The sequence below is a fragment of the Bombus fervidus genome, chromosome 7 (genome assembly GCF_041682495.2).
Source record: "Bombus fervidus isolate BK054 chromosome 7, iyBomFerv1, whole genome shotgun sequence".
NCBI classification, from domain to species: Eukaryota; Metazoa; Arthropoda; class Insecta; order Hymenoptera; family Apidae; genus Bombus; species Bombus fervidus.
The window spans coordinates 13,188,823-13,213,252 of record NC_091523.1 but is presented as its reverse complement, the minus strand read 5'-3'; the positions used below and the strand labels follow the sequence as shown (position 1 = coordinate 13,213,252).

Below are 24,430 nucleotides of genomic sequence, written 5' to 3'. Positions count from 1 at the left end.
ATAGTTATTTATATATCATGTTATTCCAAAGTATTCTTTCATTACGTTTAAGCTGTGACATTAGTGTTTTACTTAAAAGTTGTACTCAAGAATATGTTTGTTCTCTTTTACATACAAACAAGCAGCACGTTGGGGGTAAGGGTTATCCAGTGAACTTATTGTTTGACAACTCGCATATTTGTTTTAAGATATCTATATTCTAAAGAATACATTTAGGTATTTCGCTGTATGTTGTACATAAAAGCACGTTTGAAATATCTAGTGTTTTCCCTAACTTCCTTCTAGGCTCATAAATCTGCTAATAATATTAAACTATTCCGATTCAAATTTTCTCATATTGAAAAAAAAATGTTAACATTTTTTGAGAGAAACGGATACCCTTGTCAATATTTATAACCAATATCTTTTTACGAGGAACATTAATTTAACGCTCTCATGATATCATACGTACAAGCGTATCATTTCCGCTTTCAGTTGTGCCTTTTCCGTTTTTGACTCCTTTCGTGTCGTCAGCGTCAAACATGGACAGCCGTTCTATCTCGAAGAAAAGAAAGGTTTGTTATATTTTCATAATTTATGTCTAATGATTTGTGAAGATATGATGTCCGCTATGATAATTAAAGTTATACGAGAAATATTTTATCCAAAAGCAAATATAAATGACGAATGAAATGAATGCTGTCACGGTGTTTTCGTTCGATACACGTGACCCTACGTCTTATGTCTCAAACATTTTTAATATTATACTTCCATGGACATTGAAATAATTTATGTACATTATCACATTAAACGAAATATGTTAGTCAAAGTTCTACTTTACATTCGGTTAAATTACGTTTATGTCAATAGACACGTACTTACGGATTAATTTGCAACCTTTTAAAATCGTATATACCAAATGTAATTATTTATTTGATATCTCTGTTTCTTAGTTTGTCGGAGACGGAGTCTTTAAAGCCGAATTAAACGAGTTTTTAACTCGAGAGCTTTCGGAGGACGGCTATTCAGGGGTAGAGGTGCGTGTTACTCCTCATCGTACAGAGATCATATTGCTGGCGACGCACACGCAGAGCGTTCTCGGAGAAAAGGGTAGGAGAATCAGAGAGTTAACCTCTGTGGTTCAAAAACGATTTAATTTCAAAGAGGCTCAAAACATCGAGTTGTATGCTGAGAAAGTTGCAACTCGTGGTCTCTGCGCTATAGCGCAAGCAGAATCCCTCCGATTCAAGTTAATTGGAGGTTTAGCTGTACGAAGGTTAGTTTAAACATTTATATAAGTTATGTAAACTTCTTGTACATAAATTGTACTATTTCTATACAATTACAAGGGCTTGCTATGGAGTTCTGCGCTTTATTATGGAATCAGGAGCGAAGGGTTGCGAAGTGGTTGTTAGTGGGAAATTGCGTGGACAGAGAGCAAAGTCCATGAAATTTGTTGATGGTTTGATGATCCATTCTGGGGAACCAACCAACGAATACGTAAACACCGCGACACGTCACGTCCTTCTTCGACAAGGTACGTTTGGCAACAAATTAATGATAAAAACAGATTCTAATTTAATTTATTATCTCTTATTAGGTGTACTTGGTATCAAAGTGAAGATTATGCTGCCGTATGATCCTCATGGCAAGACAGGTCCTAAAAAACCTCTCCCAGATTCTGTCTCAATTGTTGAACCAAAGGATGAGGTGTTTCCTTCCCAACCAACATCTGAAGTGAAAGCATCGAAGGATTTGCCACAACCAATGCCACTTGCGGTGTAATTTATATGTAAATGTACATAAACTTTATTGTAAATAGCTATTTTGTATAATTTGTAAATAACTATTTTGTATAATTTGTAAATAACATTCGTTTGTAATAAAATTGTTATAAAGTATCTTTTAAGAATAACTACGACTGAGACAATCATCCACTGTTTAATACCGCTTTACCAGGAAATCCATAGAATGACTCATATTTGTATAAAATAATAATAACAAAATTATTTATTTAATATGCTTTCAATGCTCATTGATCCTTTCCCGAAAAAAGTGGAGGGGGTGAGTGTAAACGATCAAAGAACCTTTAAAAAATACGAAAATATATCTGGTAATATGAAATATTATGTATTACGTTATAACATATAAAGTGTCCCCAATTTTTAATTCACTGAGTTTTAAAGTAGATGAATTTATACACATAAAAATTAAAATATATAAAATGATCTGTCTTCTATTGCAATTCACACGAATAGAATATTTATACTTTCGCAATAGTTCTTTATATATCATGTTATTCCAAAGCGTTCTTTCATTACATTTATGTTGTTACATTAGTGTTTTACTTAAAAGTTGTACTCAAGAATATGTTTGTTCTCTTTTACATACAAACAAGCAGCACGTTGGGGGTAAGGGTTATCCAGTGAACTTATTGTTTGACAACTCGCATATTTGTTTTAAGATATCTATATTCTAAAGAATACATTTAGGTATTTCGCTGTATGTTGTACATAAAAGCACGTTTGAAATATCTAGTGTTTTCCCTAACTTCCTTCTAGGCTCATAAATCTGCTAATAATATTAAACTATTCCGATTCAAATTTTCTCATATTGAAAAAAAAATGTTAACATTTTTTGAGAGAAACGGATACCCTTGTCAATATTTATAACCAATATCTTTTTACGAGGAACATTAATTTAACGCTCTCATGATATCATACGTACAAGCGTATCATTTCCGCTTTCAGTTGTGCCTTTTCCGTTTTTGACTCCTTTCGTGTCGTCAGCGTCAAACATGGACAGCCGTTCTATCTCGAAGAAAAGAAAGGTTTGTTATATTTTCATAATTTATGTCTAATGATTTGTGAAGATATGATGTCCGCTATGATAATTAAAGTTATACGAGAAATATTTTATCCAAAAGCAAATATAAATGACGAATGAAATGAATGCTGTCACGGTGTTTTCGTTCGATACACGTGACCCTACGTCTTATGTCTCAAACATTTTTAATATTATACTTCCATGGACATTGAAATAATTTATGTACATTATCACATTAAACGAAATATGTTAGTCAAAGTTCTACTTTACATTCGGTTAAATTACGTTTATGTCAATAGACACGTACTTACGGATTAATTTGCAACCTTTTAAAATCGTATATACCAAATGTAATTATTTATTTGATATCTCTGTTTCTTAGTTTGTCGGAGACGGAGTCTTCAAAGCCGAATTAAACGAGTTTTTAACTCGAGAACTTTCGGAGGACGGGTATTCAGGGGTAGAGGTACGTGTTACCCCTCATCGTACAGAGATCATATTGCTGGCGACGCACACGCAGAGCGTTCTCGGAGAAAAGGGTAGGAGAATCAGAGAGTTAACCTCTGTGGTTCAAAAACGATTTAATTTCAAAGAGGCTCAAAACATCGAGTTGTATGCTGAGAAAGTTGCAACTCGTGGTCTCTGCGCTATAGCGCAAGCAGAATCCCTCCGATTCAAGTTAATTGGAGGTTTAGCTGTACGAAGGTTAGTTTAAACATTTATATAAGTTATGTAAACTTCTTGTACATAAATTGTACTATTTCTATACAATTACAAGGGCTTGCTATGGAGTTCTGCGCTTTATTATGGAATCAGGAGCGAAGGGTTGCGAAGTGGTTGTTAGTGGGAAATTGCGTGGACAGAGAGCAAAGTCCATGAAATTTGTTGATGGTTTGATGATCCATTCTGGGGAACCAACCAACGAATACGTAAACACCGCGACACGTCACGTCCTTCTTCGACAAGGTACGTTTGGCAACAAATTAATGATAAAAACAGATTCTAATTTAATTTATTATCTCTTATTAGGTGTACTTGGTATCAAAGTGAAGATTATGCTGCCGTATGATCCTCATGGCAAGACAGGTCCTAAAAAACCTCTCCCAGATTCTGTCTCAATTGTTGAACCAAAGGATGAGGTGTTTCCTTCCCAACCAACATCTGAAGTGAAAGCATCGAAGGATTTGCCACAACCAATGCCACTTGCGGTGTAATTTATATGTAAATGTACATAAACTTTATTGTAAATAGCTATTTTGTATAATTTGTAAATAACTATTTTGTATAATTTGTAAATAACATTCGTTTGTAATAAAATTGTTATAAAGTATCTTTTAAGAATAACTACGACTGAGACAATCATCCACTGTTTAATACCGCTTTACCAGGAAATCCATAGAATGACTCATATTTGTATAAAATAATAATAACAAAATTATTTATTTAATATGCTTTCAATGCTCATTGATCCTTTCCCGAAAAAATTGGAGGGGGTGAGTGTAAACGATCAAAGAACCTTTAAAAAATACGAAAATATATCTGGTAATATGAAATATTATGTATTACGTTATAACATATAAAGTGTCCCCAATTTTTAATTCACTGAGTTTTAAAGTAGATGAATTTATACACATAAAAATTAAAATATATAAAATGATCTGTCTTCTATTGCAATTCACACGAATAGAATATTTATACTTTCGCAATAGTTCTTTATATATCATGTTATTCCAAAGCGTTCTTTCATTACATTTATGTTGTTACATTAGTGTTTTACTTAAAAGTTGTACTCAAGAATATGTTTGTTCTCTTTTACATACAAACAAGCAGCACGTTGGGGGTAAGGGTTATCCAGTGAACTTATTGTTTGACAACTCGCATATTTGTTTTAAGATATCTATATTCTAAAGAATACATTTAGGTATTTCGCTGTATGTTGTACATAAAAGCACGTTTGAAATATCTAGTGTTTTCCCTAACTTCCTTCTAGGCTCATAAATCTGCTAATAATATTAAACTATTCCGATTCAAATTTTCTCATATTGAAAAAAAAATGTTAACATTTTTTGAGAGAAACGGATACCCTTGTCAATATTTATAACCAATATCTTTTTACGAGGAACATTAATTTAACGCTCTCATGATATCATACGTACAAGCGTATCATTTCCGCTTTCAGTTGTGCCTTTTCCGTTTTTGACTCCTTTCGTGTCGTCAGCGTCAAACATGGACAGCCGTTCTATCTCGAAGAAAAGAAAGGTTTGTTATATTTTCATAATTTATGTCTAATGATTTGTGAAGATATGATGTCCGCTATGATAATTAAAGTTATACGAGAAATATTTTATCCAAAAGCAAATATAAATGACGAATGAAATGAATGCTGTCACGGTGTTTTCGTTCGATACACGTGACCCTACGTCTTATGTCTCAAACATTTTTAATATTATACTTCCATGGACATTGAAATAATTTATGTACATTATCACATTAAACGAAATATGTTAGTCAAAGTTCTACTTTACATTCGGTTAAATTACGTTTATGTCAATAGACACGTACTTACGGATTAATTTGCAACCTTTTAAAATCGTATATACCAAATGTAATTATTTATTTGATATCTCTGTTTCTTAGTTTGTCGGAGACGGAGTCTTCAAAGCCGAATTAAACGAGTTTTTAACTCGAGAACTTTCGGAGGACGGGTATTCAGGGGTAGAGGTACGTGTTACCCCTCATCGTACAGAGATCATATTGCTGGCGACGCACACGCAGAGCGTTCTCGGAGAAAAGGGTAGGAGAATCAGAGAGTTAACCTCTGTGGTTCAAAAACGATTTAATTTCAAAGAGGCTCAAAACATCGAGTTGTATGCTGAGAAAGTTGCAACTCGTGGTCTCTGCGCTATAGCGCAAGCAGAATCCCTCCGATTCAAGTTAATTGGAGGTTTAGCTGTACGAAGGTTAGTTTAAACATTTATATAAGTTATGTAAACTTCTTGTACATAAATTGTACTATTTCTATACAATTACAAGGGCTTGCTATGGAGTTCTGCGCTTTATTATGGAGTCTGGAGCTAAGGGTTGCGAAGTGGTTGTTAGTGGCAAATTGCGTGGACAGAGAGCAAAGTCCATGAAATTTGTTGATGGTTTGATGATCCATTCTGGGGAACCAACCAACGAATACGTAAACACCGCGACACGTCACGTCCTTCTTCGACAAGGTACGTTTGGCAACAAATTAATGATAAAAACAGATTCTAATTTAATTTATTATCTCTTATTAGGTGTACTTGGTATCAAAGTGAAGATTATGCTGCCGTATGATCCTCATGGCAAGACAGGTCCTAAAAAACCTCTCCCAGATTCTGTCTCAATTGTTGAACCAAAGGATGAGGTGTTTCCTTCCCAACCAACATCTGAAGTGAAAGCATCGAAGGATTTGCCACAACCAATGCCACTTGCGGTGTAATTTATATGTAAATGTACATAAACTTTATTGTAAATAGCTATTTTGTATAATTTGTAAATAACTATTTTGTATAATTTGTAAATAACATTCGTTTGTAATAAAATTGTTATAAAGTATCTTTTAAGAATAACTACGACTGAGACAATCATCCACTGTTTAATACCGCTTTACCAGGAAATCCATAGAATGACTCATATTTGTATAAAATAATAATAACAAAATTATTTATTTAATATGCTTTCAATGCTCATTGATCCTTTCCCGAAAAAAGTGGAGGGGGTGAGTGTAAACGATCAAAGAACCTTTAAAAAATACGAAAATATATCTGGTAATATGAAATATTATGTATTACGTTATAACATATAAAGTGTCCCCAATTTTTAATTCACTGAGTTTTAAAGTAGATGAATTTATACACATAAAAATTAAAATATATAAAATGATCTGTCTTCTATTGCAATTCACACGAATAGAATATTTATACTTTCGCAATAGTTCTTTATATATCATGTTATTCCAAAGCGTTCTTTCATTACATTTATGTTGTTACATTAGTGTTTTACTTAAAAGTTGTACTCAAGAATATGTTTGTTCTCTTTTACATACAAACAAGCAGCACGTTGGGGGTAAGGGTTATCCAGTGAACTTATTGTTTGACAACTCGCATATTTGTTTTAAGATATCTATATTCTAAAGAATACATTTAGGTATTTCGCTGTATGTTGTACATAAAAGCACGTTTGAAATATCTAGTGTTTTCCCTAACTTCCTTCTAGGCTCATAAATCTGCTAATAATATTAAACTATTCCGATTCAAATTTTCTCATATTGAAAAAAAAATGTTAACATTTTTTGAGAGAAACGGATACCCTTGTCAATATTTATAACCAATATCTTTTTACGAGGAACATTAATTTAACGCTCTCATGATATCATACGTACAAGCGTATCATTTCCGCCTTCAGTTGTGCCTTTTCCGTTTTTGACTCCTTTCGTGTCGTCAGCGTCAAACATGGACAGCCGTTCTATCTCGAAGAAAAGAAAGGTTTGTTATATTTTCATAATTTATGTCTAATGATTTGTGAAGATATGATGTCCGCTATGATAATTAAAGTTATACGAGAAATATTTTATCCAAAAGCAAATATAAATGACGAATGAAATGAATGCTGTCACGGTGTTTTCGTTCGATACACGTGACCCTACGTCTTATGTCTCAAACATTTTTAATATTATACTTCCATGGACATTGAAATAATTTATGTACATTATCACATTAAACGAAATATGTTAGTCAAAGTTCTACTTTACATTCGGTTAAATTACGTTTATGTCAATAGACACGTACTTACGGATTAATTTGCAACCTTTTAAAATCGTATATACCAAATGTAATTATTTATTTGATATCTCTGTTTCTTAGTTTGTCGGAGACGGAGTCTTCAAAGCCGAATTAAACGAGTTTTTAACTCGAGAACTTTCGGAGGACGGGTATTCAGGGGTAGAGGTACGTGTTACCCCTCATCGTACAGAGATCATATTGCTGGCGACGCACACGCAGAGCGTTCTCGGAGAAAAGGGTAGGAGAATCAGAGAGTTAACCTCTGTGGTTCAAAAACGATTTAATTTCAAAGAGGCTCAAAACATCGAGTTGTATGCTGAGAAAGTTGCAACTCGTGGTCTCTGCGCTATAGCGCAAGCAGAATCCCTCCGATTCAAGTTAATTGGAGGTTTAGCTGTACGAAGGTTAGTTTAAACATTTATATAAGTTATGTAAACTTCTTGTACATAAATTGTACTATTTCTATACAATTACAAGGGCTTGCTATGGAGTTCTGCGCTTTATTATGGAATCAGGAGCGAAGGGTTGCGAAGTGGTTGTTAGTGGGAAATTGCGTGGACAGAGAGCAAAGTCCATGAAATTTGTTGATGGTTTGATGATCCATTCTGGGGAACCAACCAACGAATACGTAAACACCGCGACACGTCACGTCCTTCTTCGACAAGGTACGTTTGGCAACAAATTAATGATAAAAACAGATTCTAATTTAATTTATTATCTCTTATTAGGTGTACTTGGTATCAAAGTGAAGATTATGCTGCCGTATGATCCTCATGGCAAGACAGGTCCTAAAAAACCTCTCCCAGATTCTGTCTCAATTGTTGAACCAAAGGATGAGGTGTTTCCTTCCCAACCAACATCTGAAGTGAAAGCATCGAAGGATTTGCCACAACCAATGCCACTTGCGGTGTAATTTATATGTAAATGTACATAAACTTTATTGTAAATAGCTATTTTGTATAATTTGTAAATAACTATTTTGTATAATTTGTAAATAACATTCGTTTGTAATAAAATTGTTATAAAGTATCTTTTAAGAATAACTACGACTGAGACAATCATCCACTGTTTAATACCGCTTTACCAGGAAATCCATAGAATGACTCATATTTGTATAAAATAATAATAACAAAATTATTTATTTAATATGCTTTCAATGCTCATTGATCCTTTCCCGAAAAAATTGGAGGGGGTGAGTGTAAACGATCAAAGAACCTTTAAAAAATACGAAAATATATCTGGTAATATGAAATATTATGTATTACGTTATAACATATAAAGTGTCCCCAATTTTTAATTCACTGAGTTTTAAAGTAGATGAATTTATACACATAAAAATTAAAATATATAAAATGATCTGTCTTCTATTGCAATTCACACGAATAGAATATTTATACTTTCGCAATAGTTCTTTATATATCATGTTATTCCAAAGCGTTCTTTCATTACATTTATGTTGTTACATTAGTGTTTTACTTAAAAGTTGTACTCAAGAATATGTTTGTTCTCTTTTACATACAAACAAGCAGCACGTTGGGGGTAAGGGTTATCCAGTGAACTTATTGTTTGACAACTCGCATATTTGTTTTAAGATATCTATATTCTAAAGAATACATTTAGGTATTTCGCTGTATGTTGTACATAAAAGCACGTTTGAAATATCTAGTGTTTTCCCTAACTTCCTTCTAGGCTCATAAATCTGCTAATAATATTAAACTATTCCGATTCAAATTTTCTCATATTGAAAAAAAAATGTTAACATTTTTTGAGAGAAACGGATACCCTTGTCAATATTTATAACCAATATCTTTTTACGAGGAACATTAATTTAACGCTCTCATGATATCATACGTACAAGCGTATCATTTCCGCTTTCAGTTGTGCCTTTTCCGTTTTTGACTCCTTTCGTGTCGTCAGCGTCAAACATGGACAGCCGTTCTATCTCGAAGAAAAGAAAGGTTTGTTATATTTTCATAATTTATGTCTAATGATTTGTGAAGATATGATGTCCGCTATGATAATTAAAGTTATACGAGAAATATTTTATCCAAAAGCAAATATAAATGACGAATGAAATGAATGCTGTCACGGTGTTTTCGTTCGATACACGTGACCCTACGTCTTATGTCTCAAACATTTTTAATATTATACTTCCATGGACATTGAAATAATTTATGTACATTATCACATTAAACGAAATATGTTAGTCAAAGTTCTACTTTACATTCGGTTAAATTACGTTTATGTCAATAGACACGTACTTACGGATTAATTTGCAACCTTTTAAAATCGTATATACCAAATGTAATTATTTATTTGATATCTCTGTTTCTTAGTTTGTCGGAGACGGAGTCTTCAAAGCCGAATTAAACGAGTTTTTAACTCGAGAACTTTCGGAGGACGGGTATTCAGGGGTAGAGGTACGTGTTACCCCTCATCGTACAGAGATCATATTGCTGGCGACGCACACGCAGAGCGTTCTCGGAGAAAAGGGTAGGAGAATCAGAGAGTTAACCTCTGTGGTTCAAAAACGATTTAATTTCAAAGAGGCTCAAAACATCGAGTTGTATGCTGAGAAAGTTGCAACTCGTGGTCTCTGCGCTATAGCGCAAGCAGAATCCCTCCGATTCAAGTTAATTGGAGGTTTAGCTGTACGAAGGTTAGTTTAAACATTTATATAAGTTATGTAAACTTCTTGTACATAAATTGTACTATTTCTATACAATTACAAGGGCTTGCTATGGAGTTCTGCGCTTTATTATGGAGTCTGGAGCTAAGGGTTGCGAAGTGGTTGTTAGTGGCAAATTGCGTGGACAGAGAGCAAAGTCCATGAAATTTGTTGATGGTTTGATGATCCATTCTGGGGAACCAACCAACGAATACGTAAACACCGCGACACGTCACGTCCTTCTTCGACAAGGTACGTTTGGCAACAAATTAATGATAAAAACAGATTCTAATTTAATTTATTATCTCTTATTAGGTGTACTTGGTATCAAAGTGAAGATTATGCTGCCGTATGATCCTCATGGCAAGACAGGTCCTAAAAAACCTCTCCCAGATTCTGTCTCAATTGTTGAACCAAAGGATGAGGTGTTTCCTTCCCAACCAACATCTGAAGTGAAAGCATCGAAGGATTTGCCACAACCAATGCCACTTGCGGTGTAATTTATATGTAAATGTACATAAACTTTATTGTAAATAGCTATTTTGTATAATTTGTAAATAACTATTTTGTATAATTTGTAAATAACATTCGTTTGTAATAAAATTGTTATAAAGTATCTTTTAAGAATAACTACGACTGAGACAATCATCCACTGTTTAATACCGCTTTACCAGGAAATCCATAGAATGACTCATATTTGTATAAAATAATAATAACAAAATTATTTATTTAATATGCTTTCAATGCTCATTGATCCTTTCCCGAAAAAAGTGGAGGGGGTGAGTGTAAACGATCAAAGAACCTTTAAAAAATACGAAAATATATCTGGTAATATGAAATATTATGTATTACGTTATAACATATAAAGTGTCCCCAATTTTTAATTCACTGAGTTTTAAAGTAGATGAATTTATACACATAAAAATTAAAATATATAAAATGATCTGTCTTCTATTGCAATTCACACGAATAGAATATTTATACTTTCGCAATAGTTCTTTATATATCATGTTATTCCAAAGCGTTCTTTCATTACATTTATGTTGTTACATTAGTGTTTTACTTAAAAGTTGTACTCAAGAATATGTTTGTTCTCTTTTACATACAAACAAGCAGCACGTTGGGGGTAAGGGTTATCCAGTGAACTTATTGTTTGACAACTCGCATATTTGTTTTAAGATATCTATATTCTAAAGAATACATTTAGGTATTTCGCTGTATGTTGTACATAAAAGCACGTTTGAAATATCTAGTGTTTTCCCTAACTTCCTTCTAGGCTCATAAATCTGCTAATAATATTAAACTATTCCGATTCAAATTTTCTCATATTGAAAAAAAAATGTTAACATTTTTTGAGAGAAACGGATACCCTTGTCAATATTTATAACCAATATCTTTTTACGAGGAACATTAATTTAACGCTCTCATGATATCATACGTACAAGCGTATCATTTCCGCCTTCAGTTGTGCCTTTTCCGTTTTTGACTCCTTTCGTGTCGTCAGCGTCAAACATGGACAGCCGTTCTATCTCGAAGAAAAGAAAGGTTTGTTATATTTTCATAATTTATGTCTAATGATTTGTGAAGATATGATGTCCGCTATGATAATTAAAGTTATACGAGAAATATTTTATCCAAAAGCAAATATAAATGACGAATGAAATGAATGCTGTCACGGTGTTTTCGTTCGATACACGTGACCCTACGTCTTATGTCTCAAACATTTTTAATATTGTACTTCCATGGACATTGAAATAATTTATGTACATTATCACATTAAACGAAATATGTTAGTCAACGTTCTTCTTTACATTCGGTTAAATTACGTTTATGTCAATAGACACGTATTTACGGATTAATTTGCAACCTTTTAAAATCGTATTTACCAAATGTAATTATTTATTTGATATCTCTGTTTCTTAGTTTGTCGGAGACGGAGTCTTCAAAGCCGAATTAAACGAGTTTTTAACTCGAGAACTTTCGGAGGACGGGTATTCAGGGGTAGAGGTGCGTGTTACTCCTCATCGTACAGAGATCATATTGCTGGCGACGCACACGCAGAGCGTTCTCGGAGAAAAGGGTAGGAGAATCAGAGAGTTAACCTCTGTGGTTCAAAAACGATTTAATTTCAAAGAGGCTCAAAACATCGAGTTGTATGCTGAGAAAGTTGCAACTCGTGGTCTCTGCGCTATAGCGCAAGCAGAATCCCTCCGATTCAAGTTAATTGGAGGTTTAGCTGTACGAAGGTTAGTTTAAACATTTATATAAGTTATGTAAACTTCTTGTACATAAATTGTACTATTTCTATACAATTACAAGGGCTTGCTATGGAGTTCTGCGCTTTATTATGGAATCAGGAGCGAAGGGTTGCGAAGTGGTTGTTAGTGGGAAATTGCGTGGACAGAGAGCAAAGTCCATGAAATTTGTTGATGGTTTGATGATCCATTCTGGGGAACCAACCAACGAATACGTAAACACCGCGACACGTCACGTCCTTCTTCGACAAGGTACGTTTGGCAACAAATTAATGATAAAAACAGATTCTAATTTAATTTATTATCTCTTATTAGGTGTACTTGGTATCAAAGTGAAGATTATGCTGCCGTATGATCCTCATGGCAAGACAGGTCCTAAAAAACCTCTCCCAGATTCTGTCTCAATTGTTGAACCAAAGGATGAGGTGTTTCCTTCCCAACCAACATCTGAAGTGAAAGCATCGAAGGATTTGCCACAACCAATGCCACTTGCGGTGTAATTTATATGTAAATGTACATAAACTTTATTGTAAATAGCTATTTTGTATAATTTGTAAATAACTATTTTGTATAATTTGTAAATAACATTCGTTTGTAATAAAATTGTTATAAAGTATCTTTTAAGAATAACTACGACTGAGACAATCATCCACTGTTTAATACCGCTTTACCAGGAAATCCATAGAATGACTCATATTTGTATAAAATAATAATAACAAAATTATTTATTTAATATGCTTTCAATGCTCATTGATCCTTTCCCGAAAAAAGTGGAGGGGGTGAGTGTAAACGATCAAAGAACCTTTAAAAAATACGAAAATATATCTGGTAATATGAAATATTATGTATTACGTTATAACATATAAAGTGTCCCCAATTTTTAATTCACTGAGTTTTAAAGTAGATGAATTTATACACATAAAAATTAAAATATATAAAATGATCTGTCTTCTATTGCAATTCACACGAATAGAATATTTATACTTTCGCAATAGTTCTTTATATATCATGTTATTCCAAAGCGTTCTTTCATTACATTTATGTTGTTACATTAGTGTTTTACTTAAAAGTTGTACTCAAGAATATGTTTGTTCTCTTTTACATACAAACAAGCAGCACGTTGGGGGTAAGGGTTATCCAGTGAACTTATTGTTTGACAACTCGCATATTTGTTTTAAGATATCTATATTCTAAAGAATACATTTAGGTATTTCGCTGTATGTTGTACATAAAAGCACGTTTGAAATATCTAGTGTTTTCCCTAACTTCCTTCTAGGCTCATAAATCTGCTAATAATATTAAACTATTCCGATTCAAATTTTCTCATATTGAAAAAAAAATGTTAACATTTTTTGAGAGAAACGGATACCCTTGTCAATATTTATAACCAATATCTTTTTACGAGGAACATTAATTTAACGCTCTCATGATATCATACGTACAAGCGTATCATTTCCGCTTTCAGTTGTGCCTTTTCCGTTTTTGACTCCTTTCGTGTCGTCAGCGTCAAACATGGACAGCCGTTCTATCTCGAAGAAAAGAAAGGTTTGTTATATTTTCATAATTTATGTCTAATGATTTGTGAAGATATGATGTCCGCTATGATAATTAAAGTTATACGAGAAATATTTTATCCAAAAGCAAATATAAATGACGAATGAAATGAATGCTGTCACGGTGTTTTCGTTCGATACACGTGACCCTACGTCTTATGTCTCAAACATTTTTAATATTATACTTCCATGGACATTGAAATAATTTATGTACATTATCACATTAAACGAAATATGTTAGTCAAAGTTCTACTTTACATTCGGTTAAATTACGTTTATGTCAATAGACACGTACTTACGGATTAATTTGCAACCTTTTAAAATCGTATATACCAAATGTAATTATTTATTTGATATCTCTGTTTCTTAGTTTGTCGGAGACGGAGTCTTCAAAGCCGAATTAAACGAGTTTTTAACTCGAGAACTTTCGGAGGACGGGTATTCAGGGGTAGAGGTACGTGTTACCCCTCATCGTACAGAGATCATATTGCTGGCGACGCACACGCAGAGCGTTCTCGGAGAAAAGGGTAGGAGAATCAGAGAGTTAACCTCTGTGGTTCAAAAACGATTTAATTTCAAAGAGGCTCAAAACATCGAGTTGTATGCTGAGAAAGTTGCAACTCGTGGTCTCTGCGCTATAGCGCAAGCAGAATCCCTCCGATTCAAGTTAATTGGAGGTTTAGCTGTACGAAGGTTAGTTTAAACATTTATATAAGTTATGTAAACTTCTTGTACATAAATTGTACTATTTCTATACAATTACAAGGGCTTGCTATGGAGTTCTGCGCTTTATTATGGAATCAGGAGCGAAGGGTTGCGAAGTGGTTGTTAGTGGGAAATTGCGTGGACAGAGAGCAAAGTCCATGAAATTTGTTGATGGTTTGATGATCCATTCTGGGGAACCAACCAACGAATACGTAAACACCGCGACACGTCACGTCCTTCTTCGACAAGGTACGTTTGGCAACAAATTAATGATAAAAACAGATTCTAATTTAATTTATTATCTCTTATTAGGTGTACTTGGTATCAAAGTGAAGATTATGCTGCCGTATGATCCTCATGGCAAGACAGGTCCTAAAAAACCTCTCCCAGATTCTGTCTCAATTGTTGAACCAAAGGATGAGGTGTTTCCTTCCCAACCAACATCTGAAGTGAAAGCATCGAAGGATTTGCCACAACCAATGCCACTTGCGGTGTAATTTATATGTAAATGTACATAAACTTTATTGTAAATAGCTATTTTGTATAATTTGTAAATAACTATTTTGTATAATTTGTAAATAACATTCGTTTGTAATAAAATTGTTATAAAGTATCTTTTAAGAATAACTACGACTGAGACAATCATCCACTGTTTAATACCGCTTTACCAGGAAATCCATAGAATGACTCATATTTGTATAAAATAATAATAACAAAATTATTTATTTAATATGCTTTCAATGCTCATTGATCCTTTCCCGAAAAAATTGGAGGGGGTGAGTGTAAACGATCAAAGAACCTTTAAAAAATACGAAAATATATCTGGTAATATGAAATATTATGTATTACGTTATAACATATAAAGTGTCCCCAATTTTTAATTCACTGAGTTTTAAAGTAGATGAATTTATACACATAAAAATTAAAATATATAAAATGATCTGTCTTCTATTGCAATTCACACGAATAGAATATTTATACTTTCGCAATAGTTCTTTATATATCATGTTATTCCAAAGCGTTCTTTCATTACATTTATGTTGTTACATTAGTGTTTTACTTAAAAGTTGTACTCAAGAATATGTTTGTTCTCTTTTACATACAAACAAGCAGCACGTTGGGGGTAAGGGTTATCCAGTGAACTTATTGTTTGACAACTCGCATATTTGTTTTAAGATATCTATATTCTAAAGAATACATTTAGGTATTTCGCTGTATGTTGTACATAAAAGCACGTTTGAAATATCTAGTGTTTTCCCTAACTTCCTTCTAGGCTCATAAATCTGCTAATAATATTAAACTATTCCGATTCAAATTTTCTCATATTGAAAAAAAAATGTTAACATTTTTTGAGAGAAACGGATACCCTTGTCAATATTTATAACCAATATCTTTTTACGAGGAACATTAATTTAACGCTCTCATGATATCATACGTACAAGCGTATCATTTCCGCTTTCAGTTGTGCCTTTTCCGTTTTTGACTCCTTTCGTGTCGTCAGCGTCAAACATGGACAGCCGTTCTATCTCGAAGAAAAGAAAGGTTTGTTATATTTTCATAATTTATGTCTAATGATTTGTGAAGATATGATGTCCGCTATGATAATTAAAGTTATACGAGAAATATTTTATCCAAAAGCAAATATAAATGACGAATGAAATGAATGCTGTCACGGTGTTTTCGTTCGATACACGTGACCCTACGTCTTATGTCTCAAACATTTTTAATATTATACTTCCATGGACATTGAAATAATTTATGTACATTATCACATTAAACGAAATATGTTAGTCAAAGTTCTACTTTACATTCGGTTAAATTACGTTTATGTCAATAGACACGTACTTACGGATTAATTTGCAACCTTTTAAAATCGTATATACCAAATGTAATTATTTATTTGATATCTCTGTTTCTTAGTTTGTCGGAGACGGAGTCTTCAAAGCCGAATTAAACGAGTTTTTAACTCGAGAACTTTCGGAGGACGGGTATTCAGGGGTAGAGGTACGTGTTACCCCTCATCGTACAGAGATCATATTGCTGGCGACGCACACGCAGAGCGTTCTCGGAGAAAAGGGTAGGAGAATCAGAGAGTTAACCTCTGTGGTTCAAAAACGATTTAATTTCAAAGAGGCTCAAAACATCGAGTTGTATGCTGAGAAAGTTGCAACTCGTGGTCTCTGCGCTATAGCGCAAGCAGAATCCCTCCGATTCAAGTTAATTGGAGGTTTAGCTGTACGAAGGTTAGTTTAAACATTTATATAAGTTATGTAAACTTCTTGTACATAAATTGTACTATTTCTATACAATTACAAGGGCTTGCTATGGAGTTCTGCGCTTTATTATGGAATCAGGAGCGAAGGGTTGCGAAGTGGTTGTTAGTGGGAAATTGCGTGGACAGAGAGCAAAGTCCATGAAATTTGTTGATGGTTTGATGATCCATTCTGGGGAACCAACCAACGAATACGTAAACACCGCGACACGTCACGTCCTTCTTCGACAAGGTACGTTTGGCAACAAATTAATGATAAAAACAGATTCTAATTTAATTTATTATCTCTTATTAGGTGTACTTGGTATCAAAGTGAAGATTATGCTGCCGTATGATCCTCATGGCAAGACAGGTCCTAAAAAACCTCTCCCAGATTCTGTCTCAATTGTTGAACCAAAGGATGAGGTGTTTCCTTCCCAACCAACATCTGAAGTGAAAGCATCGAAGGATTTGCCACAACCAATGCCACTTGCGGTGTAATTTATATGTAAATGTACATAAACTTTATTGTAAATAGCTATTTTGTATAATTTGTAAATAACTATTTTGTATAATTTGTAAATAACATTCGTTTGTAATAAAATTGTTATAAAGTATCTTTTAAGAATAACTACGACTGAGACAATCATCCACTGTTTAATACCGCTTTACCAGGAAATCCATAGAATGACTCATATTTGTATAAAATAATAATAACAAAATTATTTATTTAATATGCTTTCAATGCTCATTGATCCTTTCCCGAAAAAAGTGGAGGGGGTGAGTGTAAACGATCAAAGAACCTTTAAAAAATACGAAAATATATCTGGTAATATGAAATATTATGTATTACGTTATAACATATAAAGTGTCCCCAATTTTTAATTCACTGAGTTTTAAAGTAGATGAATTTATACACATAAAAATTAAAATATATAAAATGATCTGTCTTCTATTGCAATTCACACGAATAGAATATTTATACTTTCGCAATAGTTCTTTATATATCATGTTATTCCAAAGCGTTCTTTCATTACATTTATGTTGTTACATTAGTGTTTTACTTAAAAGTTGTACTCAAGAATATGTTTGTTCTCTTTTACATACAAACAAGCAGCACGTTGGGGGTAAGGGTTATCCAGTGAACTTATTGTTTGACAACTCGCATATTTGTTTTAAGATATCTATATTCTAAAGAATACATTTAGGTATTTCGCTGTATGTTGTACATAAAAGCACGTTTGAAATATCTAGTGTTTTCCCTAACTTCCTTCTAGGCTCATAAATCTGCTAATAATATTAAACTATTCCGATTCAAATTTTCTCATATTGAAAAAAAAATGTTAACATTTTTTGAGAGAAACGGATACCCTTGTCAATATTTATAACCAATATCTTTTTACGAGGAACATTAATTTAACGCTCTCATGATATCATACGTACAAGCGTATCATTTCCGCTTTCAGTTGTGCCTTTTCCGTTTTTGACTCCTTTCGTGTCGTCAGCGTCAAACATGGACAGCCGTTCTATCTCGAAGAAAAGAAAGGTTTGTTATATTTTCATAATTTATGTCTAATGATTTGTGAAGATATGATGTCCGCTATGATAATTAAAGTTATACGAGAAATATTTTATCCAAAAGCAAATATAAATGACGAATGAAATGAATGCTGTCACGGTGTTTTCGTTCGATACACGTGACCCTACGTCTTATGTCTCAAACATTTTTAATATTGTACTTCCATGGACATTGAAATAATTTATGTACATTATCACATTAAACGAAATATGTTAGTCAACGTTCTTCTTTACATTCGGTTAAATTACGTTTATGTCAATAGACACGTATTTACGGATTAATTTGCAACCTTTTAAAATCGTATTTACCAAATGTAATTATTTATTTGATATCTCTGTTTCTTAGTTTGTCGGAGACGGAGTCTTCAAAGCCGAATTAAACGAGTTTTTAACTCGAGAACTTTCGGAGGACGGGTATTCAGGGGTAGAGGTGCGTGTTACTCCTCATCGTACAGAGATCATATTGCTGGCGACGCACACGCAGAGCGTTCTCGGAGAAAAGGGTAGGAGAATCAGAGAGTTAACCTCTGTGGTTCAAAAACGATTTAATTTCAAAGAGGCTCAAAACATCGAGTTGTATGCTGAGAAAGTTGCAACTCGTGGTCTCTGCGCTATAGCGCAAGCAGAATCCCTCCGATTCAAGTTAATTGGAGGTTTAGCTGTACGAAGGTTAGTTTAAACATTTATATAAGTTATGTAAACTTCTTGTACATAAATTGTACTATTTCTATACAATTACAAGGGCTTGCTATGGAGTTCTGCGCTTTATTATGGAATCAGGAGCGAAGGGTTGCGAAGTGGTTGTTAGTGGGAAATTGCGTGGACAGAGAGCAAAGTCCATGAAATTTGTTGATGGTTTGATGATCCATTCTGGGGAACCAACCAACGAATACGTAAACACCGCGACACGTCACGTCCTTCTTCGACAAGGTACGTTTGGCAACAAATTAATGATAAAAACAGATTCTAATTTAATTTATTATCTCTTATTAGGTGTACTTGGTATCAAAGTGAAGATTATGCTGCCGTATGATCCTCATGGCAAGACAGGTCCTAAAAAACCTCTCCCAGATTCTGTCTCAATTGTTGAACCAAAGGATGAGGTGTTTCCTTCCCAACCAACATCTGAAGTGAAAGCATCGAAGGATTTGCCACAACCAATGCCACTTGCGGTGTAATTTATATGTAAATGTACATAAACTTTATTGTAAATAGCTATTTTGTATAATTTGTAAATAACTATTTTGTATAATTTGTAAATAACATTCGTTTGTAATAAAATTGTTATAAAGTATCTTTTAAGAATAACTACGACTGAGACAATCATCCACTGTTTAATACCGCTTTACCAGGAAATCCATAGAATGACTCATATTTGTATAAAATAATAATAACAAAATTATTTATTTAATATGCTTTCAATGCTCATTGATCCTTTCCCGAAAAAAGTGGAGGGGGTGAGTGTAAACGATCAAAGAACCTTTAAAAAATACGAAAATATATCTGGTAATATGAAATATTATGTATTACGTTATAACATATAAAGTGTCCCCAATTTTTAATTCACTGAGTTTTAAAGTAGATGAATTTATACACATAAAAATTAAAATATATAAAATGATCTGTCTTCTATTGCAATTCACACGAATAGAATATTTATACTTTCGCAATAGTTCTTTATATATCATGTTATTCCAAAGCGTTCTTTCATTACATTTATGTTGTTACATTAGTGTTTTACTTAAAAGTTGTACTCAAGAATATGTTTGTTCTCTTTTACATACAAACAAGCAGCACGTTGGGGGTAAGGGTTATCCAGTGAACTTATTGTTTGACAACTCGCATATTTGTTTTAAGATATCTATATTCTAAAGAATACATTTAGGTATTTCGCTGTATGTTGTACATAAAAGCACGTTTGAAATATCTAGTGTTTTCCCTAACTTCCTTCTAGGCTCATAAATCTGCTAATAATATTAAACTATTCCGATTCAAATTTTCTCATATTGAAAAAAAAATGTTAACATTTTTTGAGAGAAACGGATACCCTTGTCAATATTTATAACCAATATCTTTTTACGAGGAACATTAATTTAACGCTCTCATGATATCATACGTACAAGCGTATCATTTCCGCTTTCAGTTGTGCCTTTTCCGTTTTTGACTCCTTTCGTGTCGTCAGCGTCAAACATGGACAGCCGTTCTATCTCGAAGAAAAGAAAGGTTTGTTATATTTTCATAATTTATGTCTAATGATTTGTGAAGATATGATGTCCGCTATGATAATTAAAGTTATACGAGAAATATTTTATCCAAAAGCAAATATAAATGACGAATGAAATGAATGCTGTCACGGTGTTTTCGTTCGATACACGTGACCCTACGTCTTATGTCTCAAACATTTTTAATATTATACTTCCATGGACATTGAAATAATTTATGTACATTATCACATTAAACGAAATATGTTAGTCAAAGTTCTACTTTACATTCGGTTAAATTACGTTTATGTCAATAGACACGTACTTACGGATTAATTTGCAACCTTTTAAAATCGTATATACCAAATGTAATTATTTATTTGATATCTCTGTTTCTTAGTTTGTCGGAGACGGAGTCTTCAAAGCCGAATTAAACGAGTTTTTAACTCGAGAACTTTCGGAGGACGGGTATTCAGGGGTAGAGGTACGTGTTACCCCTCATCGTACAGAGATCATATTGCTGGCGACGCACACGCAGAGCGTTCTCGGAGAAAAGGGTAGGAGAATCAGAGAGTTAACCTCTGTGGTTCAAAAACGATTTAATTTCAAAGAGGCTCAAAACATCGAGTTGTATGCTGAGAAAGTTGCAACTCGTGGTCTCTGCGCTATAGCGCAAGCAGAATCCCTCCGATTCAAGTTAATTGGAGGTTTAGCTGTACGAAGGTTAGTTTAAACATTTATATAAGTTATGTAAACTTCTTGTACATAAATTGTACTATTTCTATACAATTACAAGGGCTTGCTATGGAGTTCTGCGCTTTATTATGGAATCAGGAGCGAAGGGTTGCGAAGTGGTTGTTAGTGGGAAATTGCGTGGACAGAGAGCAAAGTCCATGAAATTTGTTGATGGTTTGATGATCCATTCTGGGGAACCAACCAACGAATACGTAAACACCGCGACACGTCACGTCCTTCTTCGACAAGGTACGTTTGGCAACAAATTAATGATAAAAACAGATTCTAATTTAATTTATTATCTCTTATTAGGTGTACTTGGTATCAAAGTGAAGATTATGCTGCCGTATGATCCTCATGGCAAGACAGGTCCTAAAAAACCTCTCCCAGATTCTGTCTCAATTGTTGAACCAAAGGATGAGGTGTTTCCTTCCCAACCAACATCTGAAGTGAAAGCATCGAAGGATTTGCCACAACCAATGCCACTTGCGGTGTAATTTATATGTAAATGTACATAAACTTTATTGTAAATAGCTATTTTGTATAATTTGTAAATAACTATTTTGTATAATTTGTAAATAACATTCGTTTGTAATAAAATTGTTATAAAGTATCTTTTAAGAATAACTACGACTGAGACAATCATCCACTGTTTAATACCGCTTTACCAGGAAATCCATAGAATGACTCATATTTGTATAAAATAATAATAACAAAATTATTTATTTAATATGCTTTCAATGCTCATTGATCCTTTCCCGAAAAAAGTGGAGGGGGTGAGTGTAAACGATCAAAGAACCTTTAAAAAATACGAAAATATATCTGGTAATATGAAATATTATGTATTACGTTATAACATATAAAGTGTCCCCAATTTTTAATTCACTGAGTTTTAAAGTAGATGAATTTATACACATAAAAATTAAAATATATAAAATGATCTGTCTTCTATTGCAATTCACACGAATAGAATATTTATACTTTCGCAATAGTTCTTTATATATCATGTTATTCCAAAGCGTTCTTTCATTACATTTATGTTGTTACATTAGTGTTTTACTTAAAAGTTGTACTCAAGAATATGTTTGTTCTCTTTTACATACAAACAAGCAGCACGTTGGGGGTAAGGGTTATCCAGTGAACTTATTGTTTGACAACTCGCATATTTGTTTTAAGATATCTATATTCTAAAGAATACATTTAGGTATTTCGCTGTATGTTGTACATAAAAGCACGTTTGAAATATCTAGTGTTTTCCCTAACTTCCTTCTAGGCTCATAAATCTGCTAATAATATTAAACTATTCCGATTCAAATTTTCTCATATTGAAAAAAAAATGTTAACATTTTTTGAGAGAAACGGATACCCTTGTCAATATTTATAACCAATATCTTTTTACGAGGAACATTAATTTAACGCTCTCATGATATCATACGTACAAGCGTATCATTTCCGCTTTCAGTTGTGCCTTTTCCGTTTTTGACTCCTTTCGTGTCGTCAGCGTCAAACATGGACAGCCGTTCTATCTCGAAGAAAAGAAAGGTTTGTTATATTTTCATAATTTATGTCTAATGATTTGTGAAGATATGATGTCCGCTATGATAATTAAAGTTATACGAGAAATATTTTATCCAAAAGCAAATATAAATGACGAATGAAATGAATGCTGTCACGGTGTTTTCGTTCGATACACGTGACCCTACGTCTTATGTCTCAAACATTTTTAATATTATACTTCCATGGACATTGAAATAATTTATGTACATTATCACATTAAACGAAATATGTTAGTCAAAGTTCTACTTTACATTCGGTTAAATTACGTTTATGTCAATAGACACGTACTTACGGATTAATTTGCAACCTTTTAAAATCGTATATACCAAATGTAATTATTTATTTGATATCTCTGTTTCTTAGTTTGTCGGAGACGGAGTCTTCAAAGCCGAATTAAACGAGTTTTTAACTCGAGAACTTTCGGAGGACGGGTATTCAGGGGTAGAGGTACGTGTTACCCCTCATCGTACAGAGATCATATTGCTGGCGACGCACACGCAGAGCGTTCTCGGAGAAAAGGGTAGGAGAATCAGAGAGTTAACCTCTGTGGTTCAAAAACGATTTAATTTCAAAGAGGCTCAAAACATCGAGTTGTATGCTGAGAAAGTTGCAACTCGTGGTCTCTGCGCTATAGCGCAAGCAGAATCCCTCCGATTCAAGTTAATTGGAGGTTTAGCTGTACGAAGGTTAGTTTAAACATTTATATAAGTTATGTAAACTTCTTGTACATAAATTGTACTATTTCTATACAATTACAAGGGCTTGCTATGGAGTTCTGCGCTTTATTATGGAATCAGGAGCGAAGGGTTGCGAAGTGGTTGTTAGTGGGAAATTGCGTGGACAGAGAGCAAAGTCCATGAAATTTGTTGATGGTTTGATGATCCATTCTGGGGAACCAACCAACGAATACGTAAACACCGCGACACGTCACGTCCTTCTTCGACAAGGTACGTTTGGCAACAAATTAATGATAAAAACAGATTCTAATTTAATTTATTATCTCTTATTAGGTGTACTTGGTATCAAAGTGAAGATTATGCTGCCGTATGATCCTCATGGCAAGACAGGTCCTAAAAAACCTCTCCCAGATTCTGTCTCAATTGTTGAACCAAAGGATGAGGTGTTTCCTTCCCAACCAACATCTGAAGTGAAAGCATCGAAGGATTTGCCACAACCAATGCCACTTGCGGTGTAATTTATATGTAAATGTACATAAACTTTATTGTAAATAGCTATTTTGTATAATTTGTAAATAACTATTTTGTATAATTTGTAAATAACATTCGTTTGTAATAAAATTGTTATAAAGTA

The 24,430-nt window shown here is 33.4% G+C and overlaps 13 protein-coding genes across 13 annotated transcripts; all 13 read left to right on the top strand.

Moving 5' to 3' along the window:
* Positions 1–521: 521 nt before the first annotated feature.
* On the top strand, positions 522–1,800 carry LOC139988889 (small ribosomal subunit protein uS3-like). Its single transcript, XM_072006676.1, has 3 exons — positions 522–554; positions 933–1,255; positions 1,329–1,800. The coding sequence occupies exons 1-3, from the start codon at positions 522–524 to the stop codon at positions 1,762–1,764; spliced, it is 792 nt and encodes a 263-aa protein (XP_071862777.1). The 3' UTR covers positions 1,765–1,800.
* A 941-nt stretch (positions 1,801–2,741) lies between these two features.
* Positions 2,742–4,055, top strand: LOC139988992 (small ribosomal subunit protein uS3-like). The gene is made up of 3 exons (XM_072006824.1): positions 2,742–2,809; positions 3,188–3,510; positions 3,584–4,055. The coding sequence occupies exons 1-3, from the start codon at positions 2,777–2,779 to the stop codon at positions 4,017–4,019; spliced, it is 792 nt and encodes a 263-aa protein (XP_071862925.1). The 5' UTR covers positions 2,742–2,776; the 3' UTR covers positions 4,020–4,055.
* Positions 4,056–4,996: 941 nt separating this feature from the next.
* On the top strand, positions 4,997–5,775 carry LOC141445796 (small ribosomal subunit protein uS3-like). Its single transcript, XM_074111833.1, has 2 exons — positions 4,997–5,064; positions 5,443–5,775. The coding sequence occupies exons 1-2, from the start codon at positions 5,032–5,034 to the stop codon at positions 5,773–5,775; spliced, it is 366 nt and encodes a 121-aa protein (XP_073967934.1). The 5' UTR covers positions 4,997–5,031.
* Positions 5,776–5,841: 66 nt separating this feature from the next.
* Positions 5,842–6,310, top strand: LOC139988888 (small ribosomal subunit protein uS3-like). The gene has a single exon (XM_074111838.1). It carries the CDS (start codon positions 5,867–5,869, stop codon positions 6,272–6,274), a length of 408 nt encoding a protein of 135 aa, XP_073967939.1. The 5' UTR covers positions 5,842–5,866; the 3' UTR covers positions 6,275–6,310.
* A 941-nt stretch (positions 6,311–7,251) lies between these two features.
* Positions 7,252–8,565, top strand: LOC139988989 (small ribosomal subunit protein uS3-like). The gene is made up of 3 exons (XM_072006822.1): positions 7,252–7,319; positions 7,698–8,020; positions 8,094–8,565. Exons 1-3 carry the CDS (start codon positions 7,287–7,289, stop codon positions 8,527–8,529), a joined length of 792 nt encoding a protein of 263 aa, XP_071862923.1. The 5' UTR covers positions 7,252–7,286; the 3' UTR covers positions 8,530–8,565.
* Positions 8,566–9,506: 941 nt separating this feature from the next.
* Positions 9,507–10,285, top strand: LOC141445795 (small ribosomal subunit protein uS3-like). The gene is made up of 2 exons (XM_074111832.1): positions 9,507–9,574; positions 9,953–10,285. Exons 1-2 carry the CDS (start codon positions 9,542–9,544, stop codon positions 10,283–10,285), a joined length of 366 nt encoding a protein of 121 aa, XP_073967933.1. The 5' UTR covers positions 9,507–9,541.
* Positions 10,286–10,351: 66 nt separating this feature from the next.
* On the top strand, positions 10,352–10,820 carry LOC139988887 (small ribosomal subunit protein uS3-like). The gene has a single exon (XM_074111837.1). It carries the CDS (start codon positions 10,377–10,379, stop codon positions 10,782–10,784), a length of 408 nt encoding a protein of 135 aa, XP_073967938.1. The 5' UTR covers positions 10,352–10,376; the 3' UTR covers positions 10,785–10,820.
* Positions 10,821–11,761: 941 nt separating this feature from the next.
* On the top strand, positions 11,762–13,075 carry LOC139988982 (small ribosomal subunit protein uS3-like). Its single transcript, XM_072006818.1, has 3 exons — positions 11,762–11,829; positions 12,208–12,530; positions 12,604–13,075. Exons 1-3 carry the CDS (start codon positions 11,797–11,799, stop codon positions 13,037–13,039), a joined length of 792 nt encoding a protein of 263 aa, XP_071862919.1. The 5' UTR covers positions 11,762–11,796; the 3' UTR covers positions 13,040–13,075.
* Positions 13,076–14,016: 941 nt separating this feature from the next.
* LOC139988991 (small ribosomal subunit protein uS3-like) lies at positions 14,017–15,330 on the top strand. The gene is made up of 3 exons (XM_072006823.1): positions 14,017–14,084; positions 14,463–14,785; positions 14,859–15,330. Exons 1-3 carry the CDS (start codon positions 14,052–14,054, stop codon positions 15,292–15,294), a joined length of 792 nt encoding a protein of 263 aa, XP_071862924.1. The 5' UTR covers positions 14,017–14,051; the 3' UTR covers positions 15,295–15,330.
* A 941-nt stretch (positions 15,331–16,271) lies between these two features.
* LOC139988979 (small ribosomal subunit protein uS3-like) lies at positions 16,272–17,585 on the top strand. Its single transcript, XM_072006815.1, has 3 exons — positions 16,272–16,339; positions 16,718–17,040; positions 17,114–17,585. The coding sequence occupies exons 1-3, from the start codon at positions 16,307–16,309 to the stop codon at positions 17,547–17,549; spliced, it is 792 nt and encodes a 263-aa protein (XP_071862916.1). The 5' UTR covers positions 16,272–16,306; the 3' UTR covers positions 17,550–17,585.
* A 941-nt stretch (positions 17,586–18,526) lies between these two features.
* LOC139988984 (small ribosomal subunit protein uS3-like) lies at positions 18,527–19,840 on the top strand. The gene is made up of 3 exons (XM_072006819.1): positions 18,527–18,594; positions 18,973–19,295; positions 19,369–19,840. Exons 1-3 carry the CDS (start codon positions 18,562–18,564, stop codon positions 19,802–19,804), a joined length of 792 nt encoding a protein of 263 aa, XP_071862920.1. The 5' UTR covers positions 18,527–18,561; the 3' UTR covers positions 19,805–19,840.
* A 941-nt stretch (positions 19,841–20,781) lies between these two features.
* On the top strand, positions 20,782–22,095 carry LOC139988978 (small ribosomal subunit protein uS3-like). Its single transcript, XM_072006814.1, has 3 exons — positions 20,782–20,849; positions 21,228–21,550; positions 21,624–22,095. The coding sequence occupies exons 1-3, from the start codon at positions 20,817–20,819 to the stop codon at positions 22,057–22,059; spliced, it is 792 nt and encodes a 263-aa protein (XP_071862915.1). The 5' UTR covers positions 20,782–20,816; the 3' UTR covers positions 22,060–22,095.
* Positions 22,096–23,036: 941 nt separating this feature from the next.
* LOC139988981 (small ribosomal subunit protein uS3-like) lies at positions 23,037–24,350 on the top strand. Its single transcript, XM_072006817.1, has 3 exons — positions 23,037–23,104; positions 23,483–23,805; positions 23,879–24,350. Exons 1-3 carry the CDS (start codon positions 23,072–23,074, stop codon positions 24,312–24,314), a joined length of 792 nt encoding a protein of 263 aa, XP_071862918.1. The 5' UTR covers positions 23,037–23,071; the 3' UTR covers positions 24,315–24,350.
* Positions 24,351–24,430: the final 80 nt, after the last annotated feature.